We start from the raw sequence: 23,909 nt of genomic DNA on the forward strand, positions 1-23,909 counted from the left end.
TTCCTTTCTTTTCTCTTCCTTCCTTTCTTTCTCCCTTCATAGCTCCCTATTTCCCTCTCTATCTCCCTTTATTTATTTATTTTTTACTATATGAATTTGGATAATTCAAAGTATTGCCCTTAACCTCAGTTCACTTTGCTTTAGAATGAAATGGCAACTCTTGTCTGGACTGTCTTTCAAGGAATTTTATGAGGATCACATGAGACAGATAATGTCTCATTTTATAAATTAAATTCCTATATAAGTATAAATATAGTGTTTATTTTCCATTTTTATGTCTTAGATGACTCTGGGGTGAGAATGCATAAGAAAAGAAAACAAACATTTATTGGTTTGGCTGTTTATTGACTGCCCATTTATGCAATCATTTATCATTGCAAATATTTATTGAGAAGTGACAAAAGACCACAGACTCTGAAATTATTGCACTTGTATTCTTTTATGTAATATTTACATTGGCCCTGAAAGATAGTTATTATTTTCTCTATTTAGAAATTTAAAATTCAGAAAAGATGCATGAGTAGACCAAGGTCACATGGCTAGTGGCAAGGTTGAGATGCTACTTTGGGTCAATCTGACCATAAATAAGACTAGATAGTACATAAACATGAAGAGAAGTGATTTTTGAAAAGATATTAAAACCTTGAGGTGTTTTTGATGTCTTACCCAGACCCTTTGCTGAGTAATAAGGATTTTGTGCCTCTTACTACCTCTGCAATTGTCCATCTGGTAAAATTAGATATTTCTTAAGCCTTACCCTAAATTGGTAAAGTCATGTAGACTTACTGAAATTTGTGTTTGACAAGATGGCAATTTAAATTCTTCTGTCAGCTACAACTCATCCACTAGTCACCAAGTAGAACAAAATGTGGAGTGACTTGGAGAACAGAGTAACAATGGCATTTGTGAAACTGAGGCAACCACAAATGATTCAGTGAGTTTCTATCATTTTCGGAAAGGCAGAGGCAGAAATGACTAGGCTTTTAAGGCAAAACATACAGGATAATTGTGGCTACATAAATAATTGTCACTCTATGGTCTTTCAGGTGGTGAGATCACACTGTGATTTCAAAACTGCAACTTAGGTCCCAACCATAACCTGTATAACTGTAGAGTCCTCACCACTTTTATTACTGTCTTCTTTGTCTGGTCCCCTGGATTTCTCATGGTGGGATGAGAAGGCGGGAAGTTCTCACATAGACTCATCATGTCAGGCTGGGTTTCAACTCACAGCACTTCATGGAATCTGTCTGAATTTCTACTTTCAGTACTCCCCCTGGGCCATCATTCCTATCTTTGCTGCTTCTCTGCTCCTTAGCTCTTAACTTCGGCATGCTGTATGCTCTGACCATACCACTGTTGTAGCTTCTCTGTGTGTGGGTCACATGACTCCTGCCACCAAGGTTCTTTCTTTTTTTCATCATCGCTGAATAGATTTTTGGATGAAACCTTTCATCCAAATCTAAGCCCTCACTGATTTTGGTAACTAAAAGAACCAAGCTGGGGTTCTTGGAATTACTGTGGGCTGGAGGAAAAGAAAGTGAAATAATGGATTCTGTCACTTAATTTGATCCAATAGATTGCACACTCTGAGAAGGATTCTGTGACTTTGCTGCTTGGGTCCCATTGTTGCCATCCTTTGGTTTATACACAGTTCTTCTTTCATTGGCCAGAGAGGCTTGTTCAAGACTGAGTCAAGAAACAGTCTGCACACCATGCAGAGGCAGGTGATCTCATAGCCTTGATCTCATGGAGACAGGCAAAGATGAGCAGAGCCACCTCCAGCTAAGTGCAGTGGCAGAGCACATAGTGGCGGAAGCCCTAATGTGGTAGAGCCCCAGCTTCTTACAGGAAAGTCTTTATTTATTATTGTCTTGCTAAGAAATGGTAAGAAGAAATTGGACTGACCTTTTGGAGCAGAATGACGTTGTGTTATGCTTGCTGCCCACGCCTATCTTAGAGAGATACGGAGATACTTGGAGAGATTCTGAGTACAAGGTGTGGCTGATGCTGGAATCTGTTCTAAACCTGCCAATCTGTCCTATTGATGAATCTCATAAGAATGTCCATAAGTGTGTGCTCCTCTGTGTGTAGATGTAGGCCATGAGCACCTGAGCTGTGGCACTGGACTTAAAGACACCCATCTTATGTGACCATAGCAGGTTATATTAAGAGAGAATGGCTTGCTCTTTGAAACAGGACACCTTCCTCTTAAACCAACATTAATGGTTGTGTCTCAGTCACTACTACAGCAAGGAACTGTTGAACTGCAAGACGTGCTATAGATCAGAGGCAATAACAGTAGCTGAGGAGAAGATGATGTCCTGGAACACTGGACAGCCCTTATATTCTCTCTCCCCAACATGATTATGGGGTTCTTAGAGTGATCATGGGAGGGAGGAAGAGAAGGTGAAGAAAGACATTTTTGAAATAGATGCTATATCATCTCAGAGTCATTCATTGTTAATATTAAAAATAATTTGCTCTCAAACTATTGAATCAAGACCTATCAAGTATTCAAGTAATTCTTCTATAGGATCTTTGAAGTCTTTGGTTGACCTCCCTGTAGTTCAACCATCTGCTACTCTATGTCAGAATCCCATTTCTGGACGCAGCTCAGATTTTCCTTCTGCCTAGAGACCTCTTAGTACCTATTAAATCAGTGGATACAAACAAAGTTAGGGAGAGGTTGCAGGTAGGGCCTTGAGGCTATAGTTCAGGTAGGGCTTAGCAGGTAGGGCCTTGAGGTTAGCTTTACAGTCAGTATTTTTGGAAACATGCTTGCATACTGTATACATTTACATGTTCCTATCCATGTAATAATTCATTCAGTAAATTAAGAAAAAATGGCAGCGCTCTTATTATTATTATTATTTTAGTGGAGGAGACGCAGGCTAAGAAGGCCTGGATGTCTTGCATAAGGTCATGCAAGTGAACGTTGCTAAGTCAGGGTGTGAACCCAGGTCTTCTGACTCAAAACTGGTGCTGCTTCCATGACTGCAGGCTGCTTCTCAGCATCAGAACCAGCCCTTATCAAAACCATGAAGTTGATGGAGTTGTCTTTGGGCTTTCACTGTTACTCCCTGTACCTTTTACTCTCATCCAAAGCCAGAGATTCAATATATATTTTCTGTTAAGTCTATTGGCTCTCATATTTGATGAAATAGAAAAAAGACATAGACTTTGGAATCAATTTTGACACAAGCAGGGTTGGCTTTATGGGCTTACAAGCCATGCACTTGACCAGGATGCTGCCCCCGAGACATTTGTACTTGGTTTAATGCTCTGCTGTCTCTGTCTTGAAATTCTTCATAATCTGTTGAACACTAGGTCCTGCATTTTTATGTTACACTGGGCTCTGTAAATGAAGTAGCTGGTTCTGCTAATAAGTTTAGGACTTTGGTTACGTTTCTTAATATCTCTGGACCTCAGTTTTCACATCTGTAAATTAGAGCCAATACAGTTATCCATGTCTCAAAGTGTTCTTGGGAAGAATAAATCAGATAGAATAGCAAGTTGGCTAATAAACTTTTGTACATGCGCACAAAAGATTTGTCCTCACTAAATCTTAACCTATTTACATCTAATCTAGATGGAAACCTCTTCACTAATGCCTTACTAGGTGACCACTAAAACATTCGTTATATCTATGCAGAACTTAGTATTGTGCAAGGAAAGATGGTTATTTAGATTTTGCTGTTGTGAGAGCAGATTAAATAAAAAGGGAAAATATTCCCTTTTCATGCACCAGCTACTAGTTTGAACAAATGTGTAGACTTGGTAAACAGGGTGATGAGGAAAACAAATGCTGCAGCAGAAACACTGACTGAGAAATCAGTCAGTTCCCATGACTTCCCAGCCAATACCAGGAGCACTTGTACTTCTCAGAGCAGCACTGAGTTTGCTCAGCTATGGTTGGCCCTGGCCCTGGCCCAGTGTAAGACGAACAATTAAAACAAAACAAAACAAACAGACAAACTAGAAAATCAATGTAAAGAAGAGAAGAGAATGTAGAAACTAAGGTCTAAAACTAAGGATGTTTTTAAAACTTTGTGTCTAGGACTGGTCTAGCTACTTCAAATATATTATTTCATTTAAACTTCCTAGAAACTCCATGAGGTAGGTAACATTAGTAGCATTTTGTGGATAAGGAAACTAAGCTCACAGAATACTTACAACTTTAGAGTACCCCATTGAATTGACAGTGTTTAGAATACAAACTATTCGAAAAGAACAGAGCTAGATGAGTTAATCAAGGTTGTCTAGACACTGATGTCAAATGTGTTGCATCTCATGTCTTAACTGTAATTTTTTTTTGGTAGGGCTGTGCTACGGTTTGCATATTTGTGCCTTCCCAAACTCAAGTTAAAATTAAATCTTCAATGTGGTGGCATTGAGAGGTGGGGCCTTTAAGAGGTGATTGAATCATGAGGACTCTGCCCTCACTAATGGATTAACCCATTCATGGATTAACGGGTTAGTGGGATAATGGATTAATGGGTCATCATGGGAGGGGAATTGGTGGCTTTATTATAAGAGGAAGAGATACCTGAGTGAGCACATTATCATGCTAAGTCCCCTCACTATGTGATACCCTGTGCCACCTCAGGACTCTGCAGACAGTCCCCACCATCAAGAAAGCCCTCACCAGATGTGACTCCTTGGTCTCAGACTTCTCAGCCCCCATAACTGTAAGAAATAAATCCTTTTTCTGTAGCATGCATCAGTATCTCCTGGAAGGCTTTTACAGCATAGGTTGCTGAGTATCACCCACAGAATTTTTGATGCATTCGGTCTGAGATGCGGCCTGAGAATTTGCAGGTCCCTAGCTGAGGCCAATGCTGCTGTCTGGGCCCACCTTGTGAGGGCTTCCTATTGGTAACTTTCTTGACCATTGATCTGATTTCTCTTAAAATGAAATGAAATTATTCAAACATGCATTTTAAAAAATCATACAGATTTTTTTTAATGTTTGTCAACAGCATGGGATTTGTCAATAAGTTCTGAAAATTGCATCAAAAATTGTTTAATTAGTTCTTGTTTTGGCAGCACATGTATGAAAATTGGAATGATACAGAGAAGATTAGCATGGCCCTAGTGCAAGGATGACATGGAAATTCACGAAGCATTCGTTGTTGTTTGGAACTCTACTGCATTGTTGGTGGGAACATAAAATGATACAACCACTATGGAAAATACTATGGAGTTTCCCCCAAAAATTAAAAATAGAATTATCATACGATCCAGCAATCTACTTTTGGAAATATATCCACAATAAATTAAAGCAGGATCTTGAAGAGGTATTTGCATACCTATATTCATTGTAGCATCATTCACAATAACCAAGAGGTAGAAGTAACCTAAATGTTCGACCACAGGTGAATGGATAAAGAAATGTGGCATATACATACAATGAAATATTATTCAACTTAAAAAAAGGAAATACCATCCTTTTTTATTGTGTAGCATGTGCTACCACATGAATAAATCTTGAGGACATTATAGTAAGTGAAATAAGCCAGTCTTGGAAAAGACACATACTGTGTGATTCCATTCATATAAAGTATCAAAAATAGGCAAACTCGTAGAAACACAAAGTAGAATAGTTGTTTCCAGGGTTTGCAGAGAGAGGAAAACTAGAGTTGGTGTTCAATGGTTATAGAGTTTCAGTTTTACAAGATGAAAAAGTTGTAGAGATCTGTTGCAAAACAATATGAATATACTTAACACTACAGAACTATGTACTTAAAAATGATGAAGAGGATAAGTTTTACACTGTGTGTGTTTTATCACAATTTAAAAAATTGTTTATGTAAAGATAACACCTTCCCTGTAGGGCATAGCCAATCCTTTGTTTTAAACATGTCTGGAGAGAAGTGGAGAGGGACTCTCCTTGTGGCCACTTTAATGGGAGGCAGCTGTTTATTCTAACTCCAGTCTTAGCAAGTCCCATGTTCTCTGTGGATCTTGCCTCTCCAAGGTCCTTCTTTAAAGTATGGATGCTGGGTCCAAGTCAAATATTCTAATCTGGCCTGTGATGTGACCTGGGTAGTAAGGATTTTTGAAAGCTCCTTGGAGTTTGAATTGTAGCCATGGCTAATAGAGCATTGGTTGGGTCAGTGATTTGTCACTTTGGGAAGTTTAAAAATGATCTTCTTGAGGGTCTTGTCAAACTATATACGCTGAAGTCTTCTCCATTCTCTTCCTCACTATCCCAGGTAATTCTGATTACCACCATCACCCCTCCCTCAACTAATATGAGAAATATAATATTAGAAAGCCCTTTGCAGAGAAAATACATTCATGAACCTCAGTTACAGGAGCTTGAGTTCATTGTCAGCTGAGTTTGTACCTCATCAGGGTCCTTATTGAGATTGGTAAGACAGTCATAGTTTAGGCTGCACATATACACATAGCCCACCTATCCTTTTTCATCTTCACAGTCAGTCAAAGCTTACAGGTAAAATATAGCACTGGGGCTTAAAATCAAACTGCTGAATGATAACAAAACGTCATTACTTTATTTAGAAATTAAGTTTGACAGGCTATGAATAATTTAGAAGATAATCTGAAGAACAAAGGAATAACATTTTATTGTAAGTTTAACATTTGTGTGGAGTTATTAAGCCCTGCCAAGGGTTATTTTCCTTGACTTCCTAAAAATCAGTGGTGTCAGAGGGAACTTGAAACATCCTGGGGATTTTAGCTGTAGTGTCAGGGCATGCTTAGGATAAAATAATCCCAAGCGGAAACAATGTTCTACATACGTAGTCATTGTAAGCCAGTTTAGATACCCATGAGATCAGAAATTTGGCAGTACAGCAGACAGGGAGCTTGCCAACTTAATGCTGTTTAATATTAATTAAATTTAATATAACCCAGTTATATATTTTTCAGATATTCCCAGGCAGAATTCCAGAAAAGAAGAAATAAATCTATATTCATATGATACATAGTTAAATTATGTTATTTAAATTTATTCATAATTATACATTCACATTATGTAATATATATTATCATATCTTCTAATTTTCTGAACATTTCTAGAATAACTGAAAAGGAGGAATGGATTACCAATCAATAATTTTCACGCAATAGAAAACTTTACTTGTGTACTGATACAAGTATTATTCATACAAATACAAATTCTCTGTATACAATGAAGAAGGCTAAAATAATGCTACATGTCCTCCACAATAAACATGCAGAAGTGAGAGCAATTAAAGTTGCCCAGAATTTTGTGAGAAGATAACATGGAAGAGGTGATTACTTGGCTGTGTTTTAAAGCATTTCTAAGACTATCCAATACTACTAGGAAACACCATTACTGAAGTGGTGCTACCTTGGAAAGGTATCCAGCAACACTTAAAGAACAAAGAATGATAACAGTCTTGGTGGATATTCACTGCATCAAAACTTTGATGGCTTTCTCTTTAGGATGATGATCACATCTTACATACGCAGTAAAACTGTCATTGTTCCTTTGTCCTCTGGTACAAGTGTGTGATATTTACAACAGGGCAAGAAGTATCCAGTTTCTACTGAGTATCCCAATTTCTGTTATAGTCTTTCTAGTATTTAGATGATTAATAATTAATGAAACGTATAGAAAATTAAATTTGGCTTCTCAGCATTGGCTTTAACGTAGCAGACACACTGGTTGTACACATGGGAGAGAGTGGAAAATGTTGTGGCTACAGGGTCATAGAACCTGGGTCCGTGATCCTTATCATATCCTAAAACTCATCCCACAGACCACAGATTTTGTTAGATATAATATAGTGGATAAATCTATACTTCACAAGCTGGAATTATTAATAAATTCAGTGGTGAGTTTTGAAAATATGCAGATTCTCAAGAATGATTAGTCCACAATTTATGTATGAAGTAAGCCCTAGGAACGTGCATGTATAAAAATCGTCCAGAAGAGATTGTGGCTTCCAACCAAGATGGGATAACAGAAACTATGTTAACTCTTCTGCAGAAACTAAAAAACTAGATGAAACATATGACACAATGATTTTTAAAATGTTAAATATCAGACAACAGAAGGCAATAACTCCTGAAAGATAGAAAACAAATGAGGTGAATCCTGCAATTATCTCAGCTAACTGCTTTGAGATAATTTCCAGGTTGTATTGCTAGTGGGAGGGATCCAGATTGAGCCTGGTGGTCTCTGCGCGTTGAGGAAGTCGACTTGGGAATATAAGGAAGCTGAAGTGTCTAGAGTTTACAGGGTAAAGTACCAGAGAAGAGAAAGTAGTACACAGAGAGGACTCTGAAAAACTGCAGAGTTCTCCCTCTAGTCTTCATCTGAGTACTGATCAGTTGCACACATGTAGAAAAATATACAAGGACAAGGAAAAAGGCAACATCAACTCTTGATAAAAACTCTCAGCAAACCAGAATAAAAAAGAAAACCCACTCAACTTATTAAAGGGCCTTTGTGAAAACCTATAGTTAACATTATACTTAAAAATGGAAAAATTATTTTTCTTTAAAATCAGGACCAAGAAAGGATTATCTGCTCTCATCACTTCTACTCGATGCTGTGCTGGATGTTCTAACTAGTGCAAGTAGGCAAGAAAAAGGAAAAAAGTGCATCCAGATTGAAAAGAGGTACAAACAGGAGCTGGTTCCATTCCTTCTGAAACTATTCCAATCAATAGAAAAAGCGGGAATCCTCCCTAATTCATTTTATGAGGCCAACATCATCCTGATACCAAAGCCTGGCAGAGACACAACAACAACAACAAAAAGAGAATTTTAGACCAATATACCTGACGAACATTGTTGCAAAAATCCTCAATAAAATACTGGCAAACTGAATCCAGCAGTACATCAAAAAACTTATTCACCACAATCAAATTGGCTTCATCCCTGGGATGCAAGGCTGGTTCAACATAAGCAAATCAATAAATGTAATCCAGCATATAAACAGAACCAAAGACAAAAACCACATGATTGTCTCAATATATGCAGAAAAGGACTTCGACAAAATTCAACAGCCCTTCATGCTAAAAGCTCTCGATAAACTAGGTATTGATAGGACGTGTCTCAAAACAATAAGAGCTATTTATGACAAACCCACAGTCAATATCATACTGAATGGGTAAAAACTGGAAGCATTCCCTTTGAAAACTGGCACAAGACAGAGACACCCTCTCTCACCACTCCTATTCAACACAGTGTTGGAAGTTCTGGCAAGCGCAATTAGGAAAGAGAAAGAAATAAAGCACGTTCAATTAGCAAAAGAGGGAGTCAAATTGTCCCTGTTTGCAGATGACATGATTGCATATTTAGAAAACCCCATTGTCTCAGTCCAAAATCTCCTTAAGCTGATAAGAAACTTCAGCAAAGTCTCAGGATACAAAATCAATGTGCAAAAATCACAAGCATTCTTATACACCAGTAACAGACAGAGAACCAAACCATGAGTGAACTCCCATTCACAATTGCTTCAAAGAGAATAAAATACCTAGGAATCCAACTTACAAGAGATGTGAAAGACCTCTTCAAGGAGAACTACAAACCACTGTTCAATGAAATAAAAGAGGACACAAACAAATGGAAGAACATACCATGCTTATGGATAGGAAGAATCAATATTGTGAAAATGGCTATACTGCCCAAGGTAATTTGTAGATTCAATGCCATCCCCATCAAGCTACCAATGACTTTCTTCATGGAATTGGAAAAAAGTACTTTAAAGTTCATGTGGAACCAAAAAAGAGACCGCATTGCCAAGACAATCCTAAGCCAAAAGAACAAAGCTGGAGGCATCATGCTACCTGGCTTCAAACTATACTACAAAGCTACAGTAACCAAAGCAGCATGGTACTGTTACCAAAACAGAGATATAGACCAACGTAACAGAACAGAGCCCTCAGAAATAATACCACACATGTACAACCATCTGCTCTTTGACAAACCTGACAAAAACAAGAAATGGGTAAAGGATACTCTATTTAATAAATGGTCCTGGGAAAACCGGCTAGCCATATGTAGAAAGCTGAAACTGGATCCCTTCCGTACACCTTATATAAAAATCTATTCAAGATGGATTAAAGACTTAAATGTTAGACTTAAAACCATAAAAACCCTAGAAGAAAACCTAGGCAATACCATTTACGCCATAGGCATGGGCAAGGACTTAATGACTAAAACACCAAAAGCAATGGCAATAAAAGCCAAAATTGACAAATGGGATGTAATTAAACTAAAGAACTTCTGCACAGCAAAATAAACTACCATCAGAGTGAACAGGCAACCTATGGAATGGGAGAACATTTTTACAATCTACCCATCTGAAGAAGGGCTAATATCCAGAATCTACAAAGAACTTAAACAAATTTATAAGAAAAAAAACAAACAACCCTATCAAAACGTGGATGAAGGATATGGACTGACACTTCTCAAAAGAAGACATTTATGCAGCCAACAGACACATGAAAAAATGCTCATCATCACTGACCATCAGGGAAATGCAAATCAAAACCACAATGAAATACCATCTCACACCAGTTAGAGTGGTGATCATTAAAATGTCAGGAAACAACAGGTGCTGGAGAGGATGTGGAGAAATAGGAATGCTTTTACATTGTTGGTGGGACTGTAAACTAGTTCAACCATTGTGGAAGACAGTGTGGCGATTCCTCAAGGATCTAGAACTAGAAATACCATTTGACCCAGCCATCCCATTACTGGATATATACCCAAAGGATTATAAATCATGCTGCTATAAAGACACATGCACAAGTATGTTTATTGCGGCACTATTCACAATAGCACAGACTTAGAACCAACCCAGATGTCCATCAATGATAGACTGGATTAAGAAAATGTGGCACATATATACCATGGAATACTATGCAGTCATAAAAAAGGATGAATTCATGTCCTTTATAGTGACATGGATGAAGCTGGAAACCATCATTCTGAGCAAACTGTCACAAGGACAGAAAGCCAAACACTGTCTGTTCTCACTCATAGGTGGGAATTGCACAATGAGAACACATGAACACAGGGTGGGGAATATCACACACTGGGACCTGTCATGAGGTTGGGGGAGGGGGAAGGGATAGCATTAGGAGATATATCTAATGTAAATGATGAGTTAACGGGTGCAGCACACCAACATGGCACATGTATACATATGTGACAAATCTGCATGTTGTGCACATGTGCCCTAGAACTTAAAGTAAAATAAAAATAAAATAAAATAAAAAGTCTCAAATTCAATAGTAAAAAGCAACAGTCCAATCAGAAAATGGGCAAATGACAAACAGATATCTCACCAAGAAGGATATACAGATAGTAAAAAAACATGTGAAAAGATACTCGACATAATTAGCCATGGAAAAATGCAAAATAAAACCACAACGAGATATCACTACACACCAAAAAAAAAAAAAAAAAAAAAAAAAAAAAAAAAAAGGAAGAAAGAAAATGGTGGAGTAAACCTGTCTTTACTTGCAGGCAGCCTCATTTTTTAAGTTGATAATCTCATGGAGTTTATGTAACAGTTATTTGAACTAATAATTAAGTTTAGCAAAGTTGCAAGATAGAAGACTAACATACAAAATTCAATTGTATTTAAATATGTTAGCAATAAATACTTGGAAATTGAAATAAATATCATTATTAACAGCATATAAACATAAAATACTTAGGAGCAGCAGGTGGGAAGAAGAATATAATAATATATTCAAGTATATAATAATATTCTTAAAATTTGCACAGCATATTCTACTAGCTCTGTAGATATTGGATGTTAGTGGTGAGTGTTGATTATTAAATGAGATAGAAGCATGTGTAGAAAATGAGGAACAAAGTATGGCACTTATATTGGGAATTTTGTAATGCTAGTAAAAAATATACATGGTTTTCAAGCACCCCCCTTCCTCCAAGTCATGGTTTCTTTTAGAATTTGGTATTGTAGAAACATTTCTTTCCATGGAGAATAATGCAAGCTATGCGATTTGTTCTATTTCCATTGCTGCTGTGGCCAGCTGAAAGCTCAGAGTCAATGATGAATTATACTCTTCATAATTATAAAATACCTATCAATTTTATATCTGACTATATTAGCTCTGCTGCGGAAACTAAAAAACTAGACAAAACATGACACAATAATTATTAAAACAGTAGATATCAGACAACAGAAGGCAATAACTCCTGAGAGACAGAAAACAAATGAGGTGAGTCCTGCAATTATTTCAGCTAAGTGCTTTGAGATAATTTCCAGGTTGTGTTGTTGGTGGGAGGGATCCAGATTAAGCCTGGTGGTTTGGATGTGTATCTGATGTGTATATATCTGATGTATCTTTCCTTTGGTGCTAGTTTTTTGTTTCAGTTAAATTTCTTATAAACTGTCTATTTCTTATTGAAAAGAGAGAAAAATAATGTATGCATATTATAAATATATGTGTAATTGCATGTAATATATATATTACATGTATATATGTATATTTCCATGGACATATATATGTACATAGAAAACTCTAGCTACATATTTATCCACATTCACTCAATAAACATGTAGGAACTACTGAGGCAGATTTTTAAAAACCATATCTGGAAACTAGCCTCATTATTGTACACTCATCCAGCATTTGTGAGTGTGTGTGTGTGTATGTGAGTCTATTTGCGTGTCTGGGTCTACCTTTATTCCACTGAATCTCATTCTTTAGGGACATTGGGTTGAAAGAAAATCCATCCTTCTTTGGCCAAGGAGGATGAGGCGTTAGTTAATTAAATTCCTTGTAGGCGTTTTTCCTGATGCAATAATACTAAATCCAGGGATAAGTTGTCTTGGCAACTGCTTTGGCAACTGTTACTAACGTGCTTTTTAGGCTTGTGAATAAACATATTTGAGAATGTAAATCACAAGCTGAGGTTCAACAGATTTTTTTTTCTTGTTCTTCCAAAGAAACTGGACACTAATTGATAATACAGTGTACTTCCATTTGTGTTTGAATAATGCAGCAACATTTATAGCACACTCTTTGGACGATTACATATATTATTCATGGTTTCAAAATGTAATGAAGATGCATACTTAATATCAGTTTTCCAATTAAACTTTATAACCAAGCTCAGAGATGGTTATAGTTTTTGGCAGAGATTTTTAATTTTCTTCAAATGCTTTCTTGGGATTCACAAAACAGCTTCAAGCATAAACATGTCTAGCTTGGGGGAAAGGGAGGGGCAAAGACAATGCAAATGTGATGACATACATATGCAAAAATTATTCTGGTGATGAATCTGGCAAAAATTTGACTATAGTCCTTTTTCTCTGGTAATTTCTTTTTAATTAAAAAAATACCTTTTAGCATTCAATGCACTGAAAAAGTTGGCTAGCGAGTCAATTTGTTAACTATCAATTTTGCGGCCAGCTAATGTGCACTGACATCCTTTCTTAACACTAAAATAATATGTACCAATAGAACTATTTTAGTGGATAATAAAGTAATCCTCACTTACAGAGGCTTCATATTGAGTTCTTTACAGAATCCTAGGGAATTAAACAATTTTGCAAGAGTAAAAGGGGCCCAAGATAATTTTGTCTGAATACGTCACCTTATAGAAATGGGTATTGAGATTCAGATAAATCATAAATATCCTAAGCCTATGGTTAACTATGATCAGGCCATGTGTTCCCCAATGTAACATCATAGCAGCCTTCTCTGAACATATTTCTGGCTAAAACAACCCCTTCATAATATTTTTTCTTCCTTATGGAGATGACATGGTATGGTTTAAAAATATGGACTTCTGGGTTACACAGATGTTGGTTTAAGTTTGGATTACTTACATTGAAAACAACAACAACAACAACAACTAACTTCCATAATCTTGATGCTCATCTAATTCTTATGATCAGGTAGTGACTTTCCTGTCTATAAAATACATGGAGGGTTTCTACCAGTTGGAGCTTATAAAGATGACAAAGGGCTAAAAAATTCCATAGAGAGCTTCAACAGTAGACTCAATCAAGCTGAAGAAAGAATCAACGAGCTCAAAGACAGGTCATTTGAAATTACCCAGTCAGAGGAACAAAAAGGAAAAAAAAAAAGAGTAAAGAAAGCCTGTGGGAATTATAGGACACCATCAAGCAAAACACTAAAGATGACAAAGGAAATTTGTGAGACACTGATCCCACTCTGCCATGAGAACTTTATAAAGCATACAACACAGGATTATAGTCAATAGCTCTACAGAACAAAACGTGTTTCACAATTGGTTTTCATTTAGTGCCCACCAGTGAACTGTTTCATTTTGGGTTGCTAAGGAAGAGGCTGCTGGCTTGTTCTGTCTGAATCTTTTTCTCTGTGACCCACTTTGCTCTTTTTCCATGTAGCTTATTGGGTAACAAAAACCCTGCTTCTTAGTTCTTTGTATGTCACAGTTTAAAAAGCCTGCAAGATACTACAGCTCTCTCTCTCTAGCACAATGTGCTTAGCTCTTTTTTTAAGTCCAGCACTTCTGAAGTATATGATATGTTCCTTCAAAGAGAGTCACTTACCAGGGCAATACTGTTCAATAGAACTTTGATGGAAATGTTCTGTGTCTGCACTGACCACTATGTTAGCTACTAGCCTCATGTGACTATTGAGCATTTGACATATGCCTACAGTGATGGAGGAGCTGAATGTTTAATTTTACTTATTTTACATTTAAGTTTAAATAGCCATATATGAATAGAGCCTACTATATTGTACAGTGCAGGTCTACAAGTTGAGTAGAGATATATGGGTAGCCTGGTTCTCTATCGCCCTTTCTTCCCACTTTCCTCACCTCTTTCTACTTCAAGTTTTTGGTCTATATGATAAAGTAATCTAGGCCAAATAGCATTCCTAGTGTTATTATTCCAAGGAAACATATGTGCTTTTTAATGGAATCCTTTTTGGGGCAGTCTAAACTGGAAAAACAAGAATTTCAAGCTCTGTAGAATCCTGGTAGGGAAAATCCTTTGAGGTTAAAGTGGTTATCTTGTGTACCTCAAACTACACCTGTGGATAATTATTCACTGCCAGTTTAGAACACAGGCCTAGTTGAGCATCACCATTATTATTGATGTGGATATTTCTTGATCTGCTATAGTAATATCTTACCCTCTTTAAATAATCTGATATATGTTTTAAGACAAATAGCTTTTACTATTTTATTTTCTTCTGGAGAAAGGATCTCACTCTGTTGCCCAGGCTGGAGTGCAGTGGTATGATGTCACAGCTCGCTGTAGCCTTGAACTCCTGGCCTTAAGTGATCCTTCTGCCTTGTCCTCCCAAAGTGCTAGAATTACAGGCATGAGCCACCGCACTTGGATGGGACTCTGACATAGTTTGGATGTTGTCCCCCTCCAGTCTCATGTCAAAATGTAAGCCCCAATGTTGGAGGTGGGGCCTGGTGGGAGGTGATTGGATCATGAGTGTGGATTTCCCTCTTGGTACTGTCATCACAATAGTGAGTTCTCATGAGATCTGGTTGTTTAAAAGAGTGTAGCACCTCCCAACCCTCTCTCTCTTGCTCCTGTCCCAGCCATGTGGCGTGCCTACTTCCACTTTGCCTTCGGCCATGATTGTAACTTTCCTGAGGCTGCCTGGAAACCAAGCAGATGCCAGCATCATCCTTCCTGTATAGCCTTCAGAACCATGAGCCAATTAAACCTCTTTTCTTTATAAATTACCCAGTCTCAGGTATTTTATTACAGCAATGCAAGAACACACTAATACAGACTGTATTCTAAAAACAGGTAACAATTTCATTTTTCCAGCTCTGCTCATCCATTTCTAGTCCCCCATTCCCATGAGTTACGTAAATACAGATAGCACCTGCACCACAATAGTTTCTTTAAATCTTGTGCTCATTCACTGCAGAAACACCACACTTCCTTCTAGTAGTACTGTAGGAAAACAAAAAGAAACAAGATGAACACCGGCGTGCGTTTTCTAGGGTGTAGCCCTTAGAACAGTATCCTAGTTTCAGTACAAATTTCTCTCTTTCATGTTTGGTGTCTGACTTGGAGATTTTTTGGGGGGAGAAATTTTTGTATCTCAGCTTCTGAAGTCAATCCTTTAACAGTATTTGTGTGTGTGTGTGTGTGTGTGTCTGTGGATAAGGTCTCACTATACTGCTCAGGCCAGTCTTGACTCCTGGCCTCAAGTGATCCTTCTACCCTGGCCTTCGCTTGAACATTGATATTTGAGTACATGACCTGTATCATTGAAGACCAGCTCTGTTCCATCAAGATTTGGCTTTCTAGACCCTAGCTGGGTCATCGCCCAGTCAAGTAAGAATCAAAGGTCAGAGCCTTCTTGAGAGCTGAGTACAGGGCTGTTGTCTAAAGCTGTAGTCCAATCAATTACACCCTAAAGTGGTGCCCAAATGTACCCTTTAACTCACCACGATGACTGCACTGGTCCATTCCGCAATGTTGCCAACTCCTCTTAGCTGCCTAAAAGATCCTTTTTAATGCTCTTTTCTAATGATCTGAACAGTCTGATTTTTTGTACCTTCATAAAATCCTTCACATCTAGAGTGGTGTGGTACCAAAATAATTTCTGCCCCACTGATCACTCACTGATGAGCAATTTGATCAATTAGCTGAACATTTAAAGAAAATTGTAGTGTTGATAAAGAAAACTAATTTCCACTCATTAAATTAATATTTTGTTGCTGTTTTAGAACTTCTGTCTGGGCACATTTTTTACAGCAATAAAAATTATTGGTGAGTTTTCATTATTAGCCTTCCTTGTAGATAAGGTAATTGAAGTGTAGGGAGTTTACGTAAATTCTGCAAGACCTCACGGCATGTAGTGGTAGAGTTGGCACACAAAACCAGGTCTCTCTGGCCCCAGTTACAGATATTTCAACTTCACACACATTTAATCCAGTTGAAAAAGCAGACGTATGTGAAGAATGTGATTCATACATTCATACCTGATATTTAGATTCCAGGTGCCTTTACCAGTGAGTCTAATCTATTCATTATAGCCGACCTGACAAGACTTGGAAATTAAGATATTTGTCTGAATTAGTTTGTGTCTTTGAAGAAAATGTATTTCTTTAATGGTATCACAAAGTCCAATTTTTCATGAAGTAAAAATTTCTATCAGCCAATTCATCCTCATTACGAAGTTAAAAAAATGTATATGCAGCTGGATGCAGTGGCTTATGCCTTTAATCCCAGCACTTTGGGAGGCCCAGGTGGGCAGATCACCTGAGGTTGGGAATTCGAGACCAGTCTGACCAACACGGAGAAACCCTCTCTCTACTAAAAATACAAAATTAGCCAGGCGTGGTGGCACATGCCTGTAATTCCAGCTGCTCGAGAGGCTGAGGCAGGAAAATTGCTTGAACCCAGGAGGCATAGGTTGCAGTGAGCCGAAATCGTGACATTGCACTTTAGCTGGCAACAACAGTGACACTCTGTCTCAAAAAAAAAAAAAAAAAAAAAAGTGTATGCTTGTGTAATATATGTATGTGGGTATTTTGTTTCCCATATACACACATTTAAGTCCAGTCTTGAAATTTGATATTTGTTCCTGAATTTTTCTTTTAGGATGGAAAGGAATTTCATTTTCTGAAGATACTGATTTAAAATGTTGGTTTTCAATTTGAGTTTATCTAGCAGCTTGCCTTGTGGCTTTGACTAAGACAATTAATTTCTGGACCCTCCAGTTGTCCACCTAAAAAATGGGAAGGAAAGCTGTATTACTGTTTTTACATATATTTTTTTCTCATGGAAGTAAAGACTTACAAGTGGGTTTTTAAAAAATATATTTTATTTGAAGTTCTGGGGTACATATGCAGAATGTGCATGTTGCACATATCAACCCATCACTTAGGTATTAATCCCCATATGCATTAGCTATTTTTCCTGATGCGCTTCCTCCCCCAACCTCCCTGGGAGGCCTTGGTGTGTGTTGTTCCCCTCCCTATGTCCATGTGTTCTCAGTGTTCAGCTCCCACTTATGCGTGAGAACATGTGGTGTTTGGTTTTCTGTTCCTGTGTTAGTTTGCTGAGGATGATGGCTTCCATTATAAGTGGACTTGACATAACCAATTCTTGTCCTCTCATGGCCTCTGTCACTTACTATTCAACAGGGATAAATCAATCCTGCTCATGTAAACTCCACACCATACCTACTGTTTATGTCTGTATCTGTAGCATCATCTTCATGGAGCATCCAGAACTCTCTTTTCCTTATAAATATTTATTTTCCAGAAATATCAGAATATACATAACAAGGAAAACCTAAGGCCATCTGAGATATACCTGTTTTAAGGAAGCTGGTGTAAGTGTCGCTCCAGAGTGCCCACAAGGTGGCAGCGTCTCAGAACATTAGGCCAGCAGAATTACTGGGTCCTGGCCTTGGTGGTTGAACTGGGCTTCATAGCTCAGTTATACTGAGATAATAGGGTCAAGTGTCTGCCAAGTGATAGCTACTGGGAGGTCCACCAGCCTCTAGAAGTCTAGAAAACCAATTTTTGACAGTATTTTCTAAAAAGCAGTAGCAACATCACTCTTTCATTTTAGAGTACTTTATTCAGAAAAAAAAAAAGCTTTCAGAATGCTTTATTTCACTTAAGAATGTAAAACCTACATTGGTGAGGAAAAAAAAAAAAAAAAAAAGGAGGGAGTGGACTCTTCCTTATATTTTCCTGTCATTCAAAGTCATTGATTCTCAACCTTGACTTTACATTAGAATATTTTGAGGAACTTTTAAATCACTCTCTGGGATAAGGGCCCAGAGATTAATTTTTGAAAGCACTGTAAGTGATTCTAAAGGTCATTCGGGGTTGAGAATCATCTTTTCAGTTCCTCTCCGTCCATTCATTCATTCACTCACCATTTATTGCATACTTCCTCATGTCAGCTTTGAGCAAGGAAATGGTGATGATGTAAAACGAGATTCTACAATTGCCCCCAAAGACCTTGCAAGTTAGTAATTCAATTTAATGGAAGTCAATTCAGCAAACATTTATCAAGCTCCTAGGACATGACAGGTACTATGCTAGATACTGAAATGGCAGAGATGAGAGCAATTCCAGCTGCCTAGCATTTATATTCTAGTGGACAGTGTGTACAACTTAGTATCAGATGAGGCAGAATGTGCCATTATTCATCTTTTGCCTTTCTATAACATTTCACAGTAACACAAAACATTTTAACCAACTTATATAACTTAAGCTATATAACCCAATAATTCTTGAGATTTGCGAGCAGCTAGCTATCATTATCTGAAGTTCAGAGAGGAGACTAACATGCTTTGCCAATATGAAGCAGAATAAGTCATCATATCCAAGCCTAGGGACTCTATGGTCAGTGCTTACTGCCTCATTTATGCTAGGCGTGGGGCTCAGAAAAGAGTGGTTGATTTTGAATGCATAAGTGAAGGTATTTGTCTTACGGTATATTTGTGCATTTGTCTTGGAGATTTTATTTCTGAGAGAGTGAGTAGAGAAGATCATTTCTGTCTACATATTTCCTGAGATACTTCCTCCATCTAATCAAAGGCCTTTTCTGCTCCAGTCTTAATGTATATATTCTTTCTATATGCTCTCCTTCTAACTTTCACCAAAATGGTGAGCTCAAAAATTGCTCTGGATGTCTATTTCTGTGAAGAGAAAACTGAAAACGTTTAGTTCTATCAGCAGATCTGGTTGTCATCAACTGCTGTCAATCACAGAGAGCTTTAATGAGGGGAGTGAAAATTAGTCCAAATGTATGTAAAGAAGGCATACGAGTCTTATTTTTCAGAGATCTCCATTCTTTCAGCTAATAGAGCATGAAGCCAAATGCCATCTGGATTAGGACTGGCACATGAGATAGTTGATCATGAACATGTTTTAAGAATTAACCTTATGGCCGGGCGCGGTGGCTCAAGCCTGTAATCCCAGCACTTTGGGAGGCCGAGACGGGCGGATCACGAGGTCAGGAGATCAAGACCATCCTGGCTAACCCGGTGAAACCCCGTCTCTACTAAAAAATACAAAAATCTAGCCGGGCGAGGTGGCAGGCGCCTGTAGTCCCAGCTACTCGGGAGGCTGAGGCAGGAGAATGGCGTGAACCCGGGAGGCGGAGCTTGCAGTGAGCTGAGATCCGGCCACTGCACTCCAGCCTGGGCGACAGAGCGAAACTCCGCCTCAAAAAAAAAAAAAAAAAAAAAAAAAAGAATTAACCTTATGGCAGATTTGGAGAGTTGACACGTGAGGGAGTCAAGCGTGGGTGAATACCTTCCTTGTGTGGAGAACCAAAATGATATGGGCATCCTTTAGGGTCAATAAGCATAGGAAGATATTCCCGGGTAGCTTGTAAGTTTTATGTTCCCACAATAGCAGAGAATCCACTCAGTGGTTGACTTCCAGATGATCCATGGCCTCTCTATTAGACAGAAGACTCTTACTAAATATCCCACCATGGCACTGTGGAATTGTCTGTCCTTTCCCTAAATGCTCAGCTTTATTAGGACTGTCAGATTTAGGTGCCATAGCCTAAGAGAAGCATGAATCATTTGGAATGTATCCAGCAGAAAACATTCATATGACGAATGTGAACATCATTTTAAAGAACAATTCAGAAGCTGTGAAGTTTTAACCTAAAGCAGCAGAGACCCAGAAATGCAAATGCAAGCACAATAAAGTCAAATATGCAAACATCTATTTGTGCAAAAGGGGGTTACGCTTGTTCTGTCCAGTTCCAGAGAGAAGGAAAATGACCAGAGGTGGAAGTGACAAGGGGGAAAATTCCAGCTTATCTTGATATGGAAGAACATTAGAATTGAGCAGTAGAAGCAGTTGCTTCACAAACACCCTGTTTTCAGAAGTGTTCAAGAACACTATGTTAAGAATGTCAAAATCCAGCAGGCAAGCCCCATCAGTCACAAGAGTCAGCAGACCCGGGAATTTGGGAGCCAACTGAGTAATTTTTGGACCCATGAGTTAGAAGAGAATGGCCTTGGCCTTATGCCAACAGGGGATACTTTGAGGACTCCCACTGTCCCTGTTTTGGGCCCTGAAATCCTTGTGTTAGTCATTTTTCTAGTTAGCAAGTCTTTGAAGGCCTCAAAGACAGATGTGACAGCAGTCCTTTATCCAGGGGCTGAGACCGATCCCTGCCTAGTCCAACAGTTAGGACTTAGGAGAGGGGACTCTGGTAGATTTGGTCCAAATTAACAAGCATGGCGAAGGCTGATATGAAGCCTGGGGAGGAGGAGGTTCTGAAACTAAGAGCTGAAGGTGCCAAGTACCCACAGCTTGGCCCTAGTTGTCACTCCTGCCATTTGGAAGCTCACCTTTAAGAAGAGATGCTGACATCTTAGCAAGGCTGCAGTGTCCGCTGCTGCTCTCTGAGCTTCTCAATGCTGCCCAAGGACGACAAGAAGAAGAAGGACGCTGGAAAGTCGGCCAAGAAAGACAAAGACCCAGTGAACAAACCTGAGGGCAAGGCCAAAAAGAAGAAGTGGTCCAAAGGCAAAGTTCGAGACAAGTTCAATAACTTAGTCTTGTTTGACAAAGCTACCTATGACAAACTCTGTAAGGAAGTTTCCAACTATAGACTTATAACCCCAGCTATGGTCTCTGAGAGACTGAAAAGTCGAGGCTCCCAGGCCAGGGCAGCCCTTCAGGAGCTCCTTAGTAAAGGACTTATCAAACTGGTTTCAAAGCACAGAGCTCAAGTAATTTACACCAGAAATACCAAGGGCAGAGATGCTCCAGCTGCTGGTAAAGATGAATGAATAGGTCCAACCAACTGTACATTTGGAAAAATAAAACTTTATTAAATAAAAAGAAGAGATGCTTATGTCTATTAGACTTTTATCATGGTGCATCTGGAAGTTTAGCTTAAAGAAATGATGACTCAGAAGTGGGAGTGGACATATGAGAAAGGCCCATTAGGTAGAAGAAGGGTTAGACTCTCTTCACCCAGCACTAGAGGAAGGAAAATCACCAAGGGTGGATATGTTGAGGGGACCAGGTTTCAGTATAATCAATAGCTGGGGGGACTTTAGAACTACTGAACAGTGGAAATTGCTGCTTTACAATAAGTCCAGTCTGTAGAGATGTTTAGGGACAGGTTTTCACTTCAAGGAGGAGGAGCCATCATTCATTCATCATTCGTCCTTATTGAGTAAGAATTGAGATTAAATAAACTCTAATGTAGGAATTTGGATAAAATGTATTTTCTTGAAATTTTGTGAAACTACAGAACACTATTTATTCAACATTCCTGGATGCACTAAAAAGAATAGTTCTCCACAGGTATCTATAATTCTGATTGAATTGTCTGTGCCAGAAGACACTGTTATCTCAGCTGAGGGCAGAGACTATGTATTTATTTTTCTCTGAATCCCTAGCCCATAGGACACTGCCTACTATAGAGTAGGTATGCAACAAATGTTTGTTGAGTGAATGTCAAATTAATTTTGTTAATTTGATTGCTCAAACTTGGACCGAGTCCCCTCTGGGTGTAAGGTATGCCTACTCAAAATATATTGATAGCCAACATTGATCAAATTCTTGTTATTGGCTAGGTGCCAGGATTTCATACACTATCTCATTCAATCCCTATGACCAACCCTCTTAAAAAGATCAAGCAGATGCTCTCACTACACCCTTTTTACTAATAAGGAAACTGAGGCATGCAGAGACCAAGTAGCTCCCCCATGGTTACACAGAGAGTGACTCGATGATACAAGATTTAAATTTAGGTTGTGTGACTCCAAAGCCAACACAGTTCATTATTACAGTATAGTCTCAGTAAAGGAGTGATCATTAATAGGGTAAAATATTTTAAAAATATAGCTAACAATTATTGCATGCTTTCTATATGCCAGGTCCGAAGCATTTGTCCATTTATTCCTCACATTAGCCTCACAAGGTAGGTGCTATTATTGTACCCATTTTACAGATAACAAATAGAGTCTAGGATTTTTGGATTTGGGCTTATCAGACTGCCAAACTTATCCTCCAAATGTTATATGATCTTCTTCCATTTTTAGGGGTACTGAAGGAACAAGTATCCCCCAAAATAGAAGAAGAAGAAGACACTGAAGGAGCAAGAACATTTTGGGGGATACCGAAGGAACAAATCATGACTCCTCTTCTGTGAAGTGTGTGTGTTACTTTAAGAAAATTATATTTGGATTTGACCTGTCACTGGATCTCGGCTCATCCAACACTCTGTTAGGATAGGACCATTCCAAATGCTCTTTATGCATGCCTTCTGGGTATCAATTAGCTATGAGTTCAGAGGCAGGTTGGAGGTGACAAGGAAACTCACAAAGAACTGAAAAATTAGGATCAAATGGAGATGGGTTCGGGCGAGGCTCACTATTGCATTAGCTATAGGAATAGCTAATAAAGTCCCATATTTGGAGGTCACTTAACCTCTGCATAGCCTAGTTTCACCATCTATAAAATGGAGTAGCAGGAGTAATTATACCCCTTCCTTCTTATCCATTTTCTAGTTAAAACTTGTAACTTTTTAAGTGGGAAGAATCAGGTGTATTATAAGACAAATGGAATTAGGTGGAGAAAAAGCCTCATTTTGTGATGTAGCCTAACTTTGCTTTATGAAACTAAGTCTACCTCAAAAGGGCATTGAAGCCTCAGAATCCCACAAAATATGGCCCCTGATTCAGAGCTGGAAGAACTCAACCAGATAGATGGGCAGACTTAGATTGTCTTGGGTCTGGAGCTTATACAAATTTTGGACCCTCTTTAGGTAAAAGAATACAAAATTAGACACAAATGAGATTTTGTCACAGATTTTTAATGTGGATTAAATTAAGTCACATAAGAGGTAATTCACTCCTTTTAAAATACCTTCATCTAATCAAAATCAATCATACTTCTGAAATGATTCCTGATCTCATACATTAAGTTGAAATCAAAGGCTGTGG

General features: G+C 38.3%; 1 protein-coding gene and 1 non-coding gene across 2 annotated transcripts; both read left to right on the plus strand.

The window, feature by feature from the left end:
* Nucleotides 1-23,662, plus strand: LOC140712246 (small ribosomal subunit protein eS25-like). Its single transcript, XM_073018348.1, has one exon. It carries the CDS (start codon nt 21,366-21,368, stop codon nt 21,741-21,743), a length of 378 nt encoding a protein of 125 aa, XP_072874449.1. The 5' UTR covers nt 1-21,365; the 3' UTR covers nt 21,744-23,662.
* On the plus strand, nt 5,034-5,140 carry LOC119625010 (U6 spliceosomal RNA). Its single transcript, XR_005241160.1, has one exon. It is a non-coding gene; the product is annotated as a U6 spliceosomal RNA (small nuclear RNA).
* Nucleotides 23,663-23,909: the final 247 nt, after the last annotated feature.

Source organism: Chlorocebus sabaeus, chromosome 8 (genome assembly GCF_047675955.1).
Source record: "Chlorocebus sabaeus isolate Y175 chromosome 8, mChlSab1.0.hap1, whole genome shotgun sequence".
Lineage (NCBI taxonomy): Eukaryota > Metazoa > Chordata > Mammalia > Primates > Cercopithecidae > Chlorocebus > Chlorocebus sabaeus.

Coding starts and splice junctions, on each gene's coding strand:
- LOC140712246 (XM_073018348.1), top strand. CDS start 21,366: ATGCTGCCCAAGGACGACAAGAAGAAGAAGGACGCTGGAAAGTCGGCC.